Here is a 16,855-nt window from a genome sequence, read left to right on the forward strand (position 1 = left end):
ATATTTTTTCGGTGTAATATACTTTTAAGTGTTATTTAATATTTTAAAACATGTTTAAGTAATGGATGTATATCACAGCAACACATTCTAAGTGAAACAATGTATGTATGCATATATATGGGGCATTCCACGCCAAATCGGCCACTCAAAAACTTTTGGATTTTTATAACTTTGCAAAAAATAATCCAAATAAATGATTTCAGCTTGCAAGTAAGTTTTCGTTTTATTCAAAAAAGCTATTTAAGAATAGCTAACTAAGATTAACTTCTTTTGCTTATTGATCATTTTCTTTTCATAAAAATCAGTCTCGTCCAGTTTAATTTCTGCTTCTCGTTTTGCCACTGATATTTGCGTCAAAATTGTAATGATTTCCTTGTCTAGCATCAATTAAGAAACAATCAGATGCAATTTTGAATTACTTTAAAAAAACATGAAAACGCGAAAACAGAACATGTACTCACCGTCTACCTTGTACTCCATTAATTTAATGCCTATGACATCTTCAATCGCATGCAACAACTTTATATCGTTTGGAGTTATCAAGCTTATCGCTAAACCGTTTTGACCTGCGCGAGCTGTTCTACCGACTCTATGAATGTATTCTTTTGGTACATTCGGTATTACATGATTAATGACTAATTGTACTGTGGGGATATCCAGACCTCTCGCCGCGACATCAGTAGCAATCAATATCTGTACATGATTTGACTTGAACTTATTTAATGCTACTAAACGTTCCTTTTGCTTTATCATTGCGTGAAGAGCCACGTTTGTAAATCCGACATCATTCAAAGTCATAGATAATAATTGACAGTGTCTAAATAGAATAAAATAATGATATATTATTAGGTCTATGTATAATTACTTTTATATTATAACTTGCAAGTGTTGGTGAATATCATGATAGAACCATCCTTGTTCGTGGTACGAAACATCCTAATTACTTCTACCAGATATGAATCGAGCACATCTTTGGGACACAATACGTAACGTTGATCCAATTCCTTCACAGTGGCAATACCAGAGTCATCTTTCTCTTGCCATGTAAAAACCTAAATAAAAAGTTTTATTCTTATCAATTGAATATAATATATAAAGAGGGAAGGATGGGATAAAAACTATAATGATGTAAGTCTATTAATTGTGACTTTGATAAAAATTTGAAAATACAAAAAAAACTTTATACATTATCAGAAATTAAAAATTGCAGAAAAATTTAAAGTGACTTACATCACTATGGTTTTTATTCCTTCATACAGTTGTGTTGTTGAAATATACCTCAGCAGAAGCTAATTGCCTCACTTTATCCAGACTATCTGTCATTGTAGCACTGAAGAATAACACTTGTTTCTGCTTGGGCAATGCAGCAAATATTGTCTTTAATTGTTCATCAAAATTGTCCACCGAGAAGTCTGTCAGCTTCATCCAATACTAAAAATTTTATCTTCTGCAAGGAGAACGTATTGCAGCTGTCCAAATGATCTGCCAATCGACCTGGTGTAGCTACAACTATATGTGGCCGCTTGGACAATTCTAATCCTTGCTCCATCATATCCATGCCACCAACAATTACACATTTTTTTAAATTAATAGCCTTGCCAATTGCAGCAAATTGATCAGCAATCTAAAATAATCCCAGAGTATCATAATGAGATTTATTCTCTATTATTGTAATAATTTCGTTAACATTTTAAAATTTGTTAACATTGAAAATGACCCGATCGGCGTCGAAACGTTTGTTTTACTTATGTTTTATTATTTATTCTTAATTTAATATATTGTCTTTGTTTCTATGAAGTGTATTGTTTTTAATATTTTGGCTCGTTGCCCGTTACACTAATTTAATTTTTATATATTATTGTCGAGCCTTCTCTCAATATTATTAATTTTATTCTCTATTATTTCAAAACATTTAAATTTATTATATTATAGGATAATCCAATATATCCTGATATATTTCGTAAATATATAACAATTTATATTATAAGAAAAAGAAATGGAATACAAAAATAAAATTTTTCACCTGAAAAGCTAGTTCCCTTGTTGGTGTTAGCACAAGAGCAAATATACCATATGGATCCTCGTATAATTTTTGTAAAATAGGCAAGGCAAATGCCAAAGTTTTCCCACTACCAGTTTTTGCACAACCTATGCAATCTTCACCCATCAATATTCGAGGAATGCAATTCTGCTGAATAGGAGTTGGCTTTTTTAAGTCTACAAAGAAACGAAACAAATGATAGCTGTACAATTTCGTAAAACTGCCAGTTTTGTAAAAGTTTAGCCTTGAGTATCACCAAATAATTGTGATTTTTATGAAACATCGAGTATCATTTATTAGTCTTTTAATAAATTATTTTTTATAGAAAATTACCCATAGACTCGCATTGCGCAAGGAGCCAAGAATTTAGTTTTAAATCTGAAAAATGTTTAACTTCTTCGCTCATGTTGGAAACGTTGTCAGTTGTCACAATTTACACATTGTTAACTGTTCAACTTAACTGTTCAACCGAGATATTTAATGTTAAAGTTGACCACTATTCAGGTTAGGAAATCTGTCTTACCGACTACATGTAATGCTATGAGTATGCCTTCTTCAACGCAGAACCTCTTGAATACTCATCTTAACCTCAAATCTTAAAGTAGAAAATTAAAGCAGAAATAGTCTATTTGTTTCGTATATTTGTGTATAAAGTAAGTGAATAAAATGCCGGAAAGCATCAAAACGGAAACAAAACCTGTTAAAGAAGTGAAGAATGGCAAAGAAGACGATAAAAATGAACTGGTAAGAAATTAACCTGCCTCAGATACTGTTGTATTGTTATCGAACAGCGACATTTTAATTTCGTTGATTAAATCTACATTTGTAATTCCTACGTCAATATATAAATAGAATTATTAATTCAACATTTTTTATAATTTTAACTAAGTTATCTTTGTCTTATAACAACTTATTAAATAGTTCGCTATCCTTGCAATTTCTTTTGGTTTTTTTTTTTTAATAATGATTTCTCCTTATAAATGTGTATTTCTTAAAACATACTCATATTTTCTTATATTTTAATTGTATATTTTAATATACAACCTAATATATTTAGAAAAAGATGTATTAATATATATAATATAAAATAAAAACTTGACTTTGTCTTCTAGTCAGAAGAAGATAAGCTTCTGCAGGAAGAATTAACTTTGCTCGTGGAGCGTTTGCAAGATGCTAACACCAAACTACATTATCCTGCCTTAGAATCCTTACATTCACATATTCGTGCATCAACAACATCAATGACAAGTGTTCCAAAGCCACTGAAATTTATGCGACCTCACTATGATACTATGAAAAACATACATGAAAAAATGACCAATGTTAAAAATAAGGAATTGTGTTCAGATGTTATTTCCGTTCTGGCAATGACAATGGGCGTGGGCCGGGAGTGTTTAAAATATAGGCTGACAGGTTCAGCACTGGCAATAGGTGAATGGGGACATGAATATGTTAGACATTTGTCAGGAGAACTAGCAGGAGAATGGGACGAGGTAACAGGTGATAATGTTGAAGCAACAAACAAGAAGCTTATTGCGTTGGTGCATGAGATTGTACCCTACAACATGGCACATAATGCAGAAACAGAAGCATGCGATCTCCTAATGGAGATTGAGAGATTGGACTTACTGGAACAGTATGTTGATGAAAGTGCTTATCAGCGAGTATGCCTTTATCTTACGAGTTGTGTATCATATGTAGCTGATCCAGAGAACAGCACCCTTCTACATGTCGCCTGCAAGTTGTATCGTAAATTTGGCCAATATCCGCAAGCAATTAGGCTAGCGATGCAACTGAATGATTTGCCACTCATCGAATCGATTTTCACAAACTGTCGAGATCTGTGAGTATAATCACTTTTTGTTTAGATATTTAACCCTTCGTATGCAGTTTAGTTTTAGAGTAAGCAAAATTTCACTCTCAAATTTGACTCTTGTTTTTGCTCAAATTTCAATTTTTATTAAATAAAGATTTTAACGATTGAGTTAAAAATTATTTGATAATGTAATAGAGATATTAAAAAATTTGAAAAGTAATTCTGAATTTTTTTAAAAGTTTAAAACAAAAAAACTTGAGCTGGACAAAAAAGATCCAAATTGCAAACGGAGAGTTAATAATTTATTTTTACTCAAAATTTAATTTAAGTTTAATTGATATTTTCCAAGCAGAAGGTTCAAATCTTCACGTTAATTTTTTTAGTTCTGTACAAAAGCAACTAGCTTTTATGCTAGGTCGTCAGCAAATCTTCCTGGAACTACACGAAGCTACGATAGAAGACGATGATCTCTTCGAGATAATGTCTAACTCTCATTTGAATAATCATTTCTTGAACTTGGCACGTGAATTAGATATAATGGAACCAAAAACACCTGAAGATGTCTATAAATCTCACTTGGAGAACTCGCGACCACCATTTGGTGGCGGCCAAGTTGATTCAGCACGGCAGAATCTTGCAGCAAGCTTTGTCAACGGTTTTGTAAATGCTGCGTTTGGCCATGATAAGCTGCTAATTGAGGACGGTAACAAATGGCTATACAAAAACAAGGAGCACGGAATGCTAAGTGCAACCGCATCTCTAGGCTTGATCCTACTATGGGACGTTGATGGCGGCCTGACACCGATTGATAAATATTTGTATTCGTCGGAAGATTATATCAAATCTGGTGCACTGTTGGCCTGTGGAATTGTCAATTGTGGCGTCAGGAACGAGTGCGATCCTGCCTTGGCTTTACTTTCCGACTACGTATTGCACAGTAGCAACACTATGCGCATCGGTGCTATTGTCGGTCTCGGTATTGCGTACGCCGGCTCCAACAGAGAAGGTGTGCTAGGTTTGCTGACACCGGTTCTCAGTGACACCAAGTCGAGCTGGGAAGTTTTGGGTATGACTGGTTTAGCATTAGGAATGGTTGCTGCCGGTTCTTGCAATGCTTATGTTACTACGGCGATTATGCACACGTTAATGGATAAGTCGGAATCTGATCTCAAAGATACATATGCGCGATTTTTAGCACTTGGTTTGGGATTGTGTTTCCTAGGCAAACAGGAAGCGGCAGAAGCAATTATAGCAGCTTTAGAGATCGTTCATGAACCATTCAGGTCGATGTCGACAACATTGGTGGAGGTGTGTGCATATGCTGGCACAGGAAATGTCCTCAAGATCCAACACTTGTTGCACATTTGCTCGGAGCACTATGAATCGAGCAACGAAAAGGAGGAAAAAAGCGAACGTAAAGACAAGGACAAGAAAGAGGAAAAGAAGGAAGAGAAAGAGAAAGATCTCAGTTCCAGACAAGCTATCGCTGTTCTTGGCATCGCCCTGATCGCCATGGGAGAGGAGATTGGTGCAGAGATGGCTTACAGAACATTTGGCCACTTGTTGCGTTATTGCGAGCCTGTGATTCGCCGTTCGGTACCGCTTGCCCTGGGTCTTATATCTGTATCGAATCCAAAATTAAACATCTTGGATACGCTGTCAAAATTCTCGCACGACAGTGATCCTGAGGTAGCGCACAACGCAATATTCGCCATGGGACTGGTCGGCGCTGGCACGAATAATGCGCGATTAGCCGCCATGCTAAGACAGCTGGCTCAGTTTCACGCGAAGGATCCCAACAATCTTTTCATGGTGCGCATCGCACAAGGCTTGACGCATCTAGGGAAGGGCACGCTCACTCTGTCGCCTTATCATAGTGACAGACAACTGCTCAGCCCTGTTGCTCTAGCCGGTCTTTTGTCGACGTTGATCGGTTTCCTGGACGTAAAAAATAGTGAGTATATATTCTTGATGCAATAGATGCAAAAATACGTTCTTCGATAACCGTATTTCACTACTAGCGACCAGATAAGCTACTCTTATCATGAAGATATAACAAGTTTGATAATCATTTTCCAGAGACCTTATAACAAAGAAGAATCTTGAATATTTTCTTATATCTCTACGATTGATCAATCAGTAATTCTTTAAATTCTTACAGATTTTCATATTAAAAACTATAATATCAGGGATACGACTTACTATTATTAATGTTATAATATATACTTTCAGTTATTCTCGGACGTTCACATTATCTCTTATATACGCTGGCTGCTGCAATGCAACCCAGAATGCTGGTAACATTCGATGAGGATTTGAATCCACTGGCTGTACCAGTGAGAGTCGGACTTGCCGTCGATGTTGTCGGCCAAGCGGGTAAACCGAAGACTATCACAGGCTTCCAAACACACACCACTCCGGTGTTGTTGGCATATGGTGAGAGAGCGGAGCTTGCAACCGAGGAGTATATACCACTGACACCAATTATGGAAGGTTTTGTAATCTTAAGAAAGAATCCAGACTTTATACCTTAGTCGTAATAATTTTGTCGATTAAAATGTTACTTAAGATCTTAGTTATTTAACTAAAATTATTTTGGAAAAATAAGTCTCTTAGATTATTAATCATTAATAAATTCTTTACTCCTCTGATTTAATTATGGAACGTGATGATGGCAGTATTTCAAACATTAGGCTAAAATTCACTTATTCAAACAGGAAGTTGCCATTACTAGCATAAATATTTCATGTTATTAGTTTTCTATACTTAATAATAACAACTTTAAATCTCTTAATTTATATACAAGATGTAATATAATATGTCAATTGCTTTAAAGTACTGAATTCTTTTCAAATGAATCTTTCCTCTTATGTTACATCCTATGTAATTACGAATACATAACACCTATCTGAATATACTAGGCCTTACTTTGTCACAAAGATACTTGGCAAGTCATAATATTATCTGTCTAAAATAATGTCTAAAATACTTTAATATTTTACATATTTCTAGATTGCTCAATTCATATAATCCATTATTATTTTATCTACTTATAAAGTACACTTTAAGTTCTTCGCTTATACATTTATTGCAGCCATCTGAAATATTTTTATATGTAAAACTCGCACAAAATTGCTTTTAATACTTCTTTAGAAGGCTAATACTTAATCAAATGTTTTTAGATTTATGGAAGGCCTTTGTATTGAGTACAATTTATAAATTACGCTTTTTTTTTTCAAGTATAATAAAAAAATATTTTTATCTTTTGATAATAATAATAATAATAATATGAAAAGTTTCATAGTAAAATAATACATTATCTAACGCATCAAAAATCGCAAATAAAATAAATCACTATTATATGATACTATCATAATGGTACTCATCACTTAATTCTGATGTTCTGAGATTGTATCTACAAAGAAAAAGCAATTGTGACGATTTCTTAAAACAATGGCTGTATTGAAGCTGGACGAAGCTGCTAGAATGATCGAATGTGATTGATAAGTAAGAACTAATCATGTTCAACTGCTAAACAAACAGGCTAACTGTTTTGTTTGCTTAAACATGCTTAATGTTTCGAGGAAATAACGTCTTATCTTTTTAAATAAATGACAGTGAATTCAGTTTTATCAGTCAACAGTAATTCGTTTCCATATCTCGATGGACAGTCACAAGTGCTAAAACATGATGTGGCGATCCTAAACATGTTGTAGGAGAAGGTATTTCATAATAATATAATATATACCGGTATTATAATATAATATAATGTATACCATATGTAATTTTTTTAATTATAACGATATTTTATCTATTTTAAAAAGAGTTAAAAAATTTAAAAAAATTTTAATTTGCACATAAAATTTTCGTTATTAACGAAATATAATTTGAGTTATGTGTGTTAATTTATTATATTAACCTTGTGCAAAATATCAGACGTTTATTAGATGAAAAAATTAACGCTAACCTATTTCATTCGTACGTCCGCTGCCATTTTTAGACTCTGCGTCCTCGACGTGTGACATCAAAGGTGCTTAATTGCGCGCATTTTGATGTACGCGCTTCCGGATGAAATTTAAAATTTTATCCTTTAAAATCTTTCAGCAACCCACCGCTGTCGGCAGATGCTCCTTACATGTGTATGTCACGTTATCAAGTCACATAATGCGATTCGATTTTTTTTCATAAACAATCGATTAATTAGCTCAGAAATTTTATCTGTATTGCGCTTACGCGCTGTGAACCAGGGTGTGCAAACTCTTAGACAAATGGAGGACAGTTTCAGAGATCTCTGTACTATGATAATGATAATGATATGGTGGAAGTCTGTCATACCGACTACATGTAGTACTTATGAGTATGCCTTCTTCATGCTGTCTGACCTCGTGCGCATGCGCTTGTGGTATCGTTTAAATCCAACAGAATGCACGATATTTGAAATTAACACTGCAAAACAAATATATTGTTGTCAGACACGAAATTCTACACCTTTCTCTGTTCAGAAACATTGAACTTTCTATACGCAAAGTAACTTTCTCCCCCCTCCCCTCCTGCTGAGGAGCGCACGACTTCTACGATTATACTGTCGGGGCAGATCTCTGACGACGGTGTGGGTGCGGGGGGGTGGCCAAATAGTGGAGTGCAATTATTTTTTGACTTTGGAAAAATTCCTCGCAAAGTAAACTTTGCGGATATCGCTTCATTAGCTTATCAGAAATAAAGAAAAAAATAGTTTACCTCTTTAAGTAGTGTGTTTTTTTTTTTTAACAAAATAACTTCAAAAATGACGTTTTTTGCAAATAACTTTTAAATAAAGCAATAAACAATAAAAACAATGCCACCAATGGAAAGAGCAGAAAATTTCACATAAAAAATGTTAAGAAAGTTTTTTTCTAAAATCATAATTGAACGACGTAGAATTTTTTCAATATGTTGTGATTTCGTTAACGACGCAGAGTAACGCCGAGTGCGAAACGCGCACTCGGCGTTACTCTGCGTCGTTAACGAAATAACAACATATCACAACTTATCTTATCAGTAACCGACTGAGTCAAGGCTGCATCTGAAGTTGCAAGAGTCATAATTCGATCACGATACGCAAGATGTCGTGACAATCGACCGGCTGGAGTTTTTTGACCGCGGCGGGCTCAATCGATAGTTTTTATCAGTCGCGAGTCGCGAACAGGACCGATGGGGTAACTTGTGAGTTTTAAGGTTAGGGTTAGTGACTCGGTGACATCGCGGCAGATCGCAGACGCCAGGCGGTGAGTTTTCGGTGCGCGAGGGAGGGATCAGGGAACGCGCCAGAGCATCGCTCGCTACGGTCGCGCCGAAGTCGAGAGGAGCGTTCCGCGAGATCGGTCTTCTTCCGATTCGTCGTCGCGAGCGACGAATTCGAAACGGAAAAATACTGCGAGGCGCGCCGTCGCGATTCTGTGACGGATATCTGTTTATATCGGCGATCGCGAGACCGCGGGTGGGCATCCGCCGCGCGCGTCCAAAAATAGAACGGCGACGAGACCGGCGCCTGCCGCGTCGACGAAAGGAATTTCTCTCTCCCGCGAACGAGAGGAGGAGGATCGCGCCCGTCCGGAATCCTGAAGATCCGCGGACGCGCCGATGACACGAGACCGGAGCGCGCGACGTGACAATGTGCCGTCCACCTCCTCCTCCTCTTCCTCCTCCTTCGCCGCCCTCCTCGCTTCCTGCCGATTTTAAAATCCCCCCCGAACGCTTCTCGCGACCGACGAATCTGTCCCGCTCGCGTTCCGCGCGGCGTTGACGCGCGCTGAACCGTCCGATATCGAATGTTCAATTTCGTTGATTTCGTTATCGGTGCGCGAGTTCGTCTTCTCATTTCCCAATCCGATTAAGAAAATAGGATCAGTCAAAATAATGACGAGGTAAGTATATTGTTATCAAAGGAATAATGGTAACTCAATCCTTGGAATTAAATAACATTCTGCCATTTGTTATACTTTCGCGTCTATCAAAATGTAAATTAATCAATTTCTTTGCTAAAATTGCGTATGTTAGTTTTAAAATAAACAACGTCTATATTGATATATATACACAGAGAAAAAAAATCTTAGTTTATTGAAAGAAATATTTTGCTCATGTTTAAAAAATTGTATTTTTGGATCAGTAAAAATTTTTTTGAAATTAAGATATTTTTTTAAAAAATAAAATTTTAAAGTAGCAAAATATCTTAATTTCAAAGAAATTTTTATTGATCCAAAGAAATAGAATTTTTTTGAATACGAGTAAAGAAATATTTCTTTGAAATTAAGATACTTTTATTGTGTACTTAGTAAATAATTAATTAAATTTGAATCAAATTTAACACTTCTTAAGTTATTTAACTCCATTAGTTAAATTGTAGAAATATTGAATATAAGCAATAGTGATCTGTAGAATTAAAAATAATTTAATTTATAAATTTTAACAAATATATAAGATATTATGATATTGCTATCAATGTGTTTAATAATTTCATGCAAATAATCGATAGCTAGTGATCAGATTAACAAAAATATTCTCTACCAATGTAAAACTTTGATCTCAGTTTGACTTTGTATCTTGTTCTAATTCTAAGAATTAGAAAAAAAAATAAGTAGTAAATTAAAGCAAAATTAGAGTTAATCTACATTTGTGGAATGAACACGAGTCCACTCTAAAAGCATGATTGGTGTTGATTTAATCATGAGTGTTAAATGTAATGCTCACCGTGCAGTATAAACATTAGCATAGTGTGGATTTAACATTGTGTTAATGTTAAATTCACGCCCATATTTTTTAGAATGTATCCTGATCTTCATTGACTTTTCACGGGATATAACTTTTTATTTGTAAGCTGAGAGATTAATCTAACAATAAGTATAGACTCACGTCTATAAGTATCGGTCAATACTGCTCCAACAAATTTTATCAGCAGGAAGGTTACAGATGCAGAATCTATTATATCAGATCTATCAGACACCGGCGACAGAATACCACAAAATATAACAGAATTCGTTTACGTCAATTGACAGCAAATCAGCGGCAGAAATCAAACACAGAATCTCTGCGATCGACAGATTCTGCTCGATTTCTACCGCCAATCTATTATCAAGTTATCGACAGACTTTGCTGCCGAATCTGCTGCATTTTTCTCAAATTTACTTTCAATTTACTTACATTTTGCGGTCAGTTTGATTCAGGTATATTCGGGAAGGATGCTATTAGCGCTATCCTTGTTTTATGTCTATGAACGATAAAAATAGAACGACACAAATAATACTAATATTATAGCATCTCCTCGAACGCACCTTTGAGTCTTTTTTATTCCTGACTCTCTGAACTAGCCGCACACAATGCGATAAGTGAAACAAATATACGTTTGCACCATGCGTCTTTGCTCAGAGATTGCAGGAATAAGGAACAGACTTTTTTTGTGTCGGACAGTATCATGTCGCGAAGTGCGCTCTTGAATCTACAGTGTCAAATTTAATCTAATTTAAATCGCTACTACATACAATATACATAGTGTCAAATTAAACTCAATTTTTGATCTGTGTCTAACTCCATTGTTTTAAGTATAAAATAACGGTATAATGACGGAGAGGAGATGGCGAGACTCAGATGATATGACACTACAGATTCAACAGTGTGTTTAGTAAACGCATGTTTTTCCATTTCAGTGTTATCGCGCGATATCCTTAACTGTATCGTCACGGTGATGCCTGGAGTCCTTCCGCGCGTGCGGCACGCGTCGTCGCGCGTCGCAAAATAGAGAGACGCGCGGGAGAGTATTCCCGATCGGCGAGAGAGAGAGATCCTCGACAGGCGCGAGGCTGCGCGCCGCACGAAATTGACACTCGCGGGAGGCAAGGTCGGACAAATGAGGCGTCGTCGCGTGGCGGACGACGACGCGAGGCGATCGGCAAGGATACCGATGACCGTTCGTTGCTGCGAGACGGCTGCGCCTGTCGGGCCCCAGTGAGAAGATGTCGCAGACCGCGGATGCTGAAAGCGAGACGGGCTCCATTTGCGACGAGGAACGCGTCCGTAAGCTGTTCCAGGCATGCGACGGCGACGGCGATGGCTACATCGACAGGTGAGTAAAGAAAATCAGTCCGATTCCGAATAATAATACATCGAAGAATAATACATTGAAACCTTTTATAAGCCATTGTACCGCCAAGATCGAAGGATGCACGTTGAAAGAAATCCTCACGTAACTACGAAGGACATAAGTACCACGAAAAATGAAAGAGAAAATGGTATCTTGAATGAGGAAACATATACTTTATATTATATAGACGTTTTAACTAGATGATTGGAGGTATATTTATGTATGGCAATGCGAGGGGGTAACCACTAGCTGAAATATTGTCCCACAGATTACATGATTTTATTTCATACGATTTTATCTGATGAAATTTTCTTGGCTATATATGAAGTTATTTAGTAAAATAAACGATTATATCTGAAATTATATGTACAATTGAGCCCCTTAGTTGCCAAGTGGCATAAGGCTTCTGCTTATAAGGCACCCGTGTGAAGCTGGCCCCTCAATATTAAAAAATCGATTTTTTCTTCATGCATTTGTTTGCTCATCGTATGCTCACGAATTTTCAGTTGGAATTTTCGTTTGCACACCCTTAGTTCAAAAGATACAAGAAAATTAAGTTTTGGTATCGAATTAAAAAATCGATTTTTTTCTTCATGCATTCGTTTGCTCATCGTTTGCTCACAAATCTTTTGAACTAAGGGTGAGCAAACGAAAATTCCAACTGAGCATTCGTGAGCAAACGATGAGCAAACAAATGCATGAAGAAAAAAATCGAATTTTTAATATTGGGGGGCCAGTTTCTCACACGGGTTTATAAAGTAGACTTATGATATGCCACTTGTCAACTAAGGGGCTCAATTATTCCTTGTAGTTGCATATGTAATTATCGGATTATACATAGGGATTTCATATGAATCTTATAATGATTTCAGGAACTCTATCCCACGATTACATTAGATGGTTGTTACTCCCTCGTTGCAACGAATTGCATTATCTGACGAACACATATTTGTATAAAGGTTGGTCCAGATTATAAGGAGGATCTTCGACCATTATCGATCGCGGTGTGATATGAATGATCAATCAATTTACTTGTTTCCGTGTACCCTCCCGATTTACATATCTTGCGTGGATAGTCATTGCGAGGAAAGGAAATGCCGTCCCAAAGGACTTTGAGCCGAAAATTTCAAGCTTCTGCGGAAGATCCGTAATCACTGCGGCATTTTGTCAGAATAGATATTTCCTCCCGCGGCAACAAAAACAAGTGTGGATAATCACGCATTCTAAAAAGTATCACTGGTGCATTTAACACCATGCGATGTCTATACACATAATTCTCATCGTTTGGTGTTAATAAACAGATTGATACCGCGCGCGTGTCAGTGTTAAATTCGTACTAATATATATATACTTCTGGGGTACGTTGATGCTTATTTTTATTAACTTTAATTTCAGTTCAATTTATTCTTCATCTTTTTTAATTAGAATTCGAAAAAGATAGAGAGCTTAAGCTCTGAAATTGAAGTTAATCTGCTTTGATGGAAACGGCACGAGTCTGATTTTTCCGGATCACCCTGATACACTCGTTATATCGTCGCGCTGTGTACGGTTTGTTATCTCGCATTTTGGTCTATGGGACCAAATAAATTCCGCTCGGCGAATTCGGCGCGCGAACCTTCGCGCGATTGCACAGTTAACGATGACTGGTATCGCGCGGAATGGAAAGAGTTGTTGACGAGACCGCGTTTGCCGCCGGCATGTACGTTTTAATTATTTCTTCAATTAATTAGAGCCGTCCCTCTCTGTCTCTCTCGTATCCCTGGTCTCTCCCACTCTTTCCGTTCTGTGGCGAGCTCTGAATTCTCGCGGGAATTTAATGAGAGATGACTGGCGCGGCATATTTCTTTTTACTCTACGCCAACTTTGGCGAGACTATACAAGCTCGTCGGAATAGTCGAGACAATACAACGCGCGAGAGAGACCAATAATAAGTTGGCGATAATTTACGAGGACGAGCAGCTTCCGTAAAATAAACGCGGACTATAGACACCACTTCGTAACCGTTCGCTATACTGTTCTTCTTATTTTTCTATCTTGTGAGAGATCGGGAAAACATTTTCTCATTGCTTCGTCGAGTCGTCGAGTGGGCTGTCTGTTTCATAAAAGTATAACAATTTAGAGACAGTGTCTCTCTTCCTCTGTCTTTCACTTTCTTTATCTCTCTTTCTCTCTATCACTTTTTTCTTTTTTTTTTCTCTCTATCACTCTTTTTCTCTCTTTCTCTGTCTTTCTCTTTGTTTGACAAAGTTACAAAATTCGGAAATACATGATTTTTGCGAGCGACTCTTAAATTAGATTCTGCTCTCGAGGACGTTCCGTTCCATCGGTTTATCCATTTTGTTCCTCGCTCGTCGTTTCCGTTATCGATGTCTCGATACGTTTTCCCGTTGTTTTTTTTTCGAGGAGGGTGGCCCGCTCAACGATGCTTCGATATTGCGTTTCCAGCACGACATACACGTATGGTTCGTATCCACGTACGTGGAACTCGCGGCCTCCTTTTATTTCGTTTCGATGAAGTTAAAGGTATACTTTTTACCGTGCTCGTCGAGCATTACGGTCTATTTTGTCTCGCCCGCCCATCGTGGCTCGTATAGGTACGCAAGTTTCTGCCATAGGTAAACGAAGATAAAGTTGTGTCTATATACCGTCTCTCTCTCTCTCTCTCTCTCTTTGCGTATTGTAATGTAATGTTTGCATGGACTCCTGCGTCTCTTGCGCGTACGCTGTAAACTGTGCAAATTACATTTATATATGTCAGAAGGCGGGTAAGAACTCCGTCGAGTAAATACTCCGCTTTTAATCGCGCTTTTTCCACCAACTCATTTCGGAGAGTGAAACTGGAAACGTTTCTTCGTGAACATTGCGAGAAGCTTTCGAAATTTAATTTAGAAATTGTTTAAGTAATGTATTATGAGATACGTATAGATATCTATATATTTTTATCGACAGAATTTTTATATATACTATATATATAGCTCATTTGGTCATAAATATATAAAGCATCTCTAATTTATAACATTTTTTGGAGAAGGTAGTATAAATAAAAGCCAAATAAAAACTAACATAATATTAAAATTGTTATAGAAATAAAAATTTTTTTAAACAAATTTGTTTTTTATTTAAATTTTGTTAGATATAGGATTCGACAATTTATGGAGGTATTTTATATTTATGACCAAGGTTATATATATGATGTGTATATATGCATAAGAGAGCATATGTAGCAATACATAATTTTTAAATGTAATCAATAGGTATATATAGACATAGAGTTTTATTATGCAGGGATTGAGCAATAATTATTAAACGATAATTATTATTATTTTTGTAAAAATATTCATCTTATGTTCACACACATTTCTGTATATCAATTTTAACCTCGGTTTAAATCATTTTTTATTTTTCCTAATTTTTAAAACTAGAAAAGGATATTAAGAAATGTGTCTACCATTTTTGACTTGTTCTACAATATATTATACCAAGTTTCATCAAGATTTACATGTCATACCAAAGCAAGAACAGTTCACCCTGACCGTCCAATGAGATTCTCTGCAAATCACGCGTAATAAGAAAAATCCATTAACCCATGGAAAATTAAAAACGCGCGCGCTCGGGAACAATGCATTAGCATGCAGCCATTTCGTAAGCACTTTAATCTCGTGAACGAGATTTATCGTCGACGATCTAATTTTACCGGGTGTATGATAAAACGATCAGATCTTCCAAGAAATCTCCACGGTGCCCAGGCGCTGTTAACAAATCTCGCGCGATTGTCCCGAGATTAATCCTTCGATTCGAGGTCGCGGGCGGCATCTGCGAGATTGGAACTCACGAGAATGATTTATCATTAACCGCTATTCCCCCGATAATAATTGCCTTTATGTCGTTAATTATCGCCCCGGGGGGGAGTAACATCGATTCCTTAACGAGGAATAATTTATTGCGCGGCGGATGCGCGTCGTAGTGTGTTTTATAGCGATCACTCGGCTCAAGCGCGATTTCTCGTTTATTTATTATTATTTCCTTTCTTTTTATATCTCCGCAAGCCACGCGATGCATAAAGCTCGCCTAGTCCTCTCCATATACAAACGCGTTTTTAAGTGAGATTCGTCAAGTACTGAGACGGCCGGAAGAACGCCGCAGGGTGGAGTGTGCGTTCTACAAACAAATTAAGAGAGCAAACCCGGCAGCCATCGTTTCTCTCCACGTTAAAGAGAAGAACGGGACAATATTTCCCGACTTGTTGGCATTCATTACGGCGCACTTTCGTAACCTCGGTATATCTAAGCTCTCACCGTCGCTGCAATGCGTTCCGCTGCACGTGATGCACATTTTGGCCTTGCACATCGCGCGTACCCGTCAGCTTCCCACGTGATACTCTGAAATTTTATGTCGTCTACTATACACGGAATAAGAAGTAAGAGGAAGAAATTAACCAATCGCAGTCGATTATTATTCTCACGTTCGACTGCGATTAGTTAATTTTTTACTCTTATACTTTTTATTCCGTGTATTGTGAATGATGCATTACTCATGTTCTCCTTTTCTCAGTCTTATAACAGATTTCCACATCGATATGAGATATAATGTTTCTTTGACCGTGAAAACCATTATTTTCCAAAAAACACTCGGCAAAAATTGATTTTATTTTTTTTTATTAAAAACTGTAAAATAAGTGTAAAATCATTTCATCGATATTTTTAATTGATAGTGCAAACTGTGCAAGATATTCTACAATTTCTATGTTATCTACTTTCCTATATTAGTAAAATTGTTTAATCTTCTTTCTATTATATTTTTATTAAAAATTAATATATAAAATTTAACGTCATTTATATCTCGCAAGATTTTGATTTTAAAAATATTGTATTATATACTTCACATA

At 36.5% G+C, this 16,855-nt stretch overlaps 3 protein-coding genes across 3 annotated transcripts in view; 2 read left to right on the plus strand and 1 right to left on the minus strand.

The window, feature by feature from the left end:
- Positions 1–221: 221 nt before the first annotated feature.
- On the minus strand, positions 222–2,558 carry LOC108783552 (probable ATP-dependent RNA helicase DDX49). Its single transcript, XM_018552148.1, is given in 7 exon segments — positions 222–377; positions 462–817; positions 880–1,052; positions 1,279–1,395; positions 1,397–1,624; positions 2,024–2,217; positions 2,375–2,558. Coding segments are annotated over 7 exon segments (1,278 nt in total). The 5' UTR covers positions 2,448–2,558; the 3' UTR covers positions 222–240.
- Positions 2,559–2,625: 67 nt separating this feature from the next.
- LOC108783551 (26S proteasome non-ATPase regulatory subunit 2) lies at positions 2,626–6,510 on the plus strand. Its single transcript, XM_018552147.1, has 4 exons — positions 2,626–2,785; positions 3,154–3,884; positions 4,241–5,811; positions 6,090–6,510. The coding sequence occupies exons 1-4, from the start codon at positions 2,708–2,710 to the stop codon at positions 6,389–6,391; spliced, it is 2,682 nt and encodes an 893-aa protein (XP_018407649.1). The 5' UTR covers positions 2,626–2,707; the 3' UTR covers positions 6,392–6,510.
- A 3,172-nt stretch (positions 6,511–9,682) lies between these two features.
- The window catches only part of LOC108783543 (colorectal mutant cancer protein), a 61,371-nt gene continuing 54,198 nt past the window's right edge, over positions 9,683–16,855 (plus strand). The window contains exons 1-2 of the mRNA XM_018552137.1: positions 9,683–9,760; positions 11,537–11,952. Coding sequence (XP_018407639.1) covers positions 11,843–11,952 — 110 coding nt within the window. The 5' untranslated portion in view covers positions 9,683–9,760; positions 11,537–11,842. The remainder of the gene's footprint in view (positions 9,761–11,536; positions 11,953–16,855) is intronic.

The sequence above is a fragment of the Cyphomyrmex costatus genome, unplaced genomic scaffold, assembly GCF_001594065.2.
Source record: "Cyphomyrmex costatus isolate MS0001 unplaced genomic scaffold, Ccosl1.0 scaffold154, whole genome shotgun sequence".
Classification (NCBI taxonomy): Eukaryota; Metazoa; Arthropoda; class Insecta; order Hymenoptera; family Formicidae; genus Cyphomyrmex; species Cyphomyrmex costatus.